At 51.6% G+C, this 4,541-nt stretch overlaps 1 protein-coding gene across 4 annotated transcripts in view; it reads right to left on the bottom strand.

The window, feature by feature from the left end:
• The window catches only part of HSF2BP (heat shock transcription factor 2 binding protein), an 85,049-nt gene that overhangs the window by 79,200 nt on the left and 1,308 nt on the right, over positions 1-4,541 (bottom strand). For all 4 annotated transcript variants that reach the window (XM_055569764.1, XM_055569767.1, XM_055569766.1 and 1 more), the window contains one exon: positions 3,754-3,904. In XM_055569764.1, the coding sequence (XP_055425739.1) occupies positions 3,754-3,904 (151 nt within the window). The remainder of the gene's footprint in view (positions 1-3,753; positions 3,905-4,541) is intronic.

Consider the following 4,541-nt stretch of genomic DNA (forward strand, 5'->3'; position numbering starts at 1 on the left):
CCCATCACGCCATCCTGAGTTCCCTGGCTGGCCTGTGCAGCCTGAGCCCATCCCAAGCATCCAAAACCCACACCTGTTCTCTAAAGAAACCTGCCTAAAGTCAGGTGTGTGGCTTCCCCCTCCTTCTTCCCTGCCAGCACCCATTCCTATCTTCACATTGCCCTTGTCACTGGTTAAGATGGGAGGCACACAAAGCCAGGAGCTCCCCTGGACCACAGGCCAGGGAGACGGGGGATAAACACGTGCTACACAGCTCCTGCTGCTGCCCTGCAATCCTTGGACAGGCTCTGAGGGACCTGTTCCTCAGAGCTCCAGCTCATGTGATTCCTCAAGGAATCAGCCAGGCTCAGAGAATATACCAACTTACACTGGAAGAGGGGGCTAAAACCATACTGTCTGATGGAAAAGTACAGGATATTATGAGAGCATCTAACAGGAAGACAGATAATAGTTAGGCGGTTAGATAAGAAGTGAGTCTGTGGAGGAGGTTAAGTCCAATAACACAAAGCCTTTCAAGCTGTGGTACAGTGTTAAGGTTTAAGCTGGGAGAGGTTTTGGGTGGGAGTTTGATTTTTTTGGTCTTTATCTGAAGAGCAAGGAGAAACCACTGATAACTGATGTAAGCAGGGGAATGACAAAACTGAACTGAATTGTCAAAAACCAATCAGGCTACAGTATGCAGAGTGGACTGGCGAGTGGCAATGAGTGACAGCTATTGGGAAGCAGGGATTCAGGCAAAATGACAGGGGCCTGGCCATGGGTGGCGGCAGTGACAGTGGAGGCAGCTGAGGAATTCTTGATGCATCCACGAGGAAAAAAGTACAAGACTCACTGGGAGCAGGTAGGGGGTGGAAGGGGAGTGAAGAGTGAGAGGAGAGGTGGGCAACAAGGAAGATCCTAGGTCTCTGGATGGCAGTGCCCTGGGGAGGCTGGGAAAGTCCAGTGTCGGGGGGTGGGGGAGGGATAGCATGCATCAGATGTGAGAAAGTAACACTGCCTCCCTCTGAGAAAGTGAAAATCTGTCCTGCAATCTGCTGGGCTTGGAAAACAGACACAGAAAGCTGGCTGCCAAGTTAACAGGAAACAATATTTCTACCAAGGACACACTGCAAGAGGAAACTGTCATGATGACCCCTCCTTCAGTGGCGGCTGGTTTGCTTTATCCTGTAAAACCCCGGACTACCAGAACTTCTGCTGTTTGGACTTATACTGGTGAGAAGGAAGAAACACATGCACTCGCCTGTGGGATGGCAGTTGCTGTGACGGGGAGCCCAGCCTGAACAGCCAGCTGGCTGCAGGGCTTCAAATAAAAGGTTCCTAGACCTCATGTTCTTCTATCTGCATTTTGTAGTTTCCAAGGAAACAGGACCTGGGGCCACTGTGGTGAGACCCAGTGCTGACCCCTTCACACACAGCCCTACTCCACGTGGAGCCCATGAGAACACAGCCTCGCCCACATGCCGCCTACACTTCGCCCCGTTCCAAATCCTAGAGCAACACTTGTCTCTTCCTCTGGTGGCAGGAGGCCCACGGTTCCTCTGCTGCAGTGAGTGGTCCCCCTCACTGCAACCAGCCAGTAACCTGACCTCGTCAGAACACAGGTCCTTCCTGAGGGCTGCAGGCCGATCACACTAAGACAAACACTTAGAATCTGAAGTGAATGTGAAACAAGTAAGCAGAAATGCCAAGTAGGAGTCAGAAACAGGCCCCGACCCTGGAGAAGAGGTGAGGCTAGAGGAAAGCCTAGGAGCCATGGGCATCAAGATGGCAACTGAAGCCACCAGTGTGCAGACTGCCCTCGGAGAGGCCACGCGGTGAGGGCAGAAGAGCCTGAGCGCCTCTACTAGCTGGACAGCTGCTGCAGAGGATGAACCTGCAGAGCAGACTGAGAAGACCGATGGGAAAGGGGGTGACAACACGGCTGGGGAGGCCGAGAGCCATGAGGCAAGACCTCCTAAAGTCTGCCTGTGATCACGTCACCACGGATGCAGTTACGGACCTCGCTTTTGTAACCACTAGTTTGATTCTGACAGAGGATTAATCTCCAAAAATTGACTTGTGCTAACCAGCTCATGAGAAGTCCCTGTGTTTTTCAGAATGCCAGTGTGTTAATCTGCAGTGAGAAGTATACCTACCCAGCAGGCTAACATCCTCAGCTGCTCGTCAACACTGTCCTCCCTAAAGACACAGGCACACAAGATGACTGACTGCTCTTCTGAGGCTGCTGAACGCACATGCAGTCGACAGCGACCTGGAGCTACGGTAACCAGTGATGGGGGCATACCTGGCAACGTCCCAGGCAGAAACAAAGAAGCCCTGCTGTGGACTTTATGGAAAGGACTACTTACAAAGGGTAGAGCAGGGGCCAGAGACCCGACAAGGATGGTAAGGCACCTGGGACTGGCAGCAGCCCTCCAGCTGAAAGGAGGAGAGGGGACAGTGTTCCTACAGGCTGGTGAGAGCTGGGAATGTGGAGGAGGCCCCTGGCCAAGGGTCACAGCTATGGAGGGAGCAGGAGGAAACACCCCCAACTCCTCCTGCCCATGGCTTCCTTCTCTCGGTGAGTCTTCACTGGCAACCAGAAAGGAAGAGGCACGCAATCTGCAGGAGCCCGCCTCACAGAGCACACCACGGGCCAGGGAGAGTGCATCTGAGGACTCCTAAGGGAGAATAAACAGGCAGGGTGCCATGGGAACATAGCACTCTCGCTTCTAACTGGATGCCAGCCCCCTGACCGGATGCTCTTCCACAAACCAGAGACATGTACTGTTGAGTCCAGACAGCTTCTTGTCTGGACTAGAGCTAACAATATGACGTGGCCCCCAGACACACCTCTTCTAGAGGCTAGGTAGTGATGGCAAATAGTCAGCCTTAACCACTGACAGCTGGTTTAACAGTAACTCAGCCTCTGTCAGGAAAGTAACCGAATCAATCCAAAACACCCCCAAGAACTCCAACAGAGGCTTCTAGATCAATACCTGATGCAATGGCTGAGCTCAAATCTCAGAACATGAACTGACAAGTTCTAGCAACTTAAATCGGTGCTAGAACTGAGTGGTTCCTCCACCGAGAGAGACCGTATCCCTAGACACGCCTGAATCCATGCAAGGTTGCTAAATGGCAAGATCCTTTTACAAAGAAGGATCCTTTGCATAAGAGGATCTTGTATAAGATTGTATGCATGTATACAAGAAAGGACTTAATTTTTAGAACAGAGCTTTTAAATAATAAAAGTATAAAACCCTTCTGCCAAAGATAAAAGGTAAAGAGCTGGGAACAGATACTCAGAAAGTTGGCAACCCTTCCTCCAACAGGAACCTACACAAGGCCAAGTTACTCATTTGTGGGCCCCTCCCCTTCTTATGGAGCTGCCCTGGTGGCTCAGACCGTAAAGCGTCTGCCTGCAGTGCGGGAGACTAGGGTTCGATCCCTGGGTTGGGAAGATCTCCTGGAGAAGGAAATGGCAACCCACTCCAGTACTCTTGCCTGGAGAATCCCACAGATGGAGGAGCCTGGTAGGCTATACAGTCCATGGGGTCGCAAAGAGTCGGACACGACTGAGCGAGTGCTTTGCCTTTTGCCCATTCTTATAAGTCTTATCTGACTCTCCCAAAGATAATTACAAAGACTGTAACAGTATCTTAGACTTTATTTACAATCACTTCGCAGCTTCCCAGTTATTTACATAAAGTAAACCTGCTGAAACACACTGCTGTCACCCTCCGTGACTGCTGAAGGTGAAATATGACTCACTTTTTTCTACAATCTTTAATTTCTGGAAGGTTTCCAGTACTTCCCCATTTAGTATTCTGGGTAAGAAGTCCCGTATTTGCATCACTTCAGTTGTCAGTCGTTCCAGGTCCTTCTTTCTGACTTTAACAAATTCTTCTTTAGTTCCCATGTGCTAGAAAAACAAGCAGATCTCAAGATTACAGGTCTCCTCAGATGACTAAAACCAGCAGCCCAACTCAGCTTGCTTCCTTTTCTTTAAGGCCTCGTGTGCTCAAAATAGTTTCAAAGCACGTCTTTACCTAATGTACTGTTTCCTATGTATATTACATCCCGAGAGCTCAAGCCCCAGCCTTCACACAGTGAGCCAGTTTTTTTTTAAGTGCAAACAAGGCCCTATTCCAGAATGCCAAAGAAAACGCGGGCAACTTTTTCTTAATGCTCTGGCAGCAAGCTATCAGGCGAGAAAGGCATCGGAATGGATGTGTACTGGGTGCGCCAGGCCCTTTGCGGGCCGCCCTTCTTCGTACTGACCACAACCCTGGGAAACGGGGAAACTGGGAAGCCAGGTGACTCTCAAGAACCCCAGGACCGCGGACATAACCAGGATCTGAACTCGACAGCTGGGCACCCCCGAGGCTGACAAGTCCAACACGGCCAGGGCCTCGCGGGCGGCCAGGCCCGGCCTGGCCCGGGGAGGGGGTGGTCACAGGAGCACGCCCACCGCCCCCCGTGCGGCCCCCTGAGGAACCCGCACACCCGAGGATTGGGAGAATTTTCCAAGGCAGGGGTTGCCGCCCCCCATCCCCTAC

This window comes from Bubalus kerabau, chromosome 2 (genome assembly GCF_029407905.1).
Source record: "Bubalus kerabau isolate K-KA32 ecotype Philippines breed swamp buffalo chromosome 2, PCC_UOA_SB_1v2, whole genome shotgun sequence".
Classification (NCBI taxonomy): domain Eukaryota; kingdom Metazoa; phylum Chordata; class Mammalia; order Artiodactyla; family Bovidae; genus Bubalus; species Bubalus kerabau.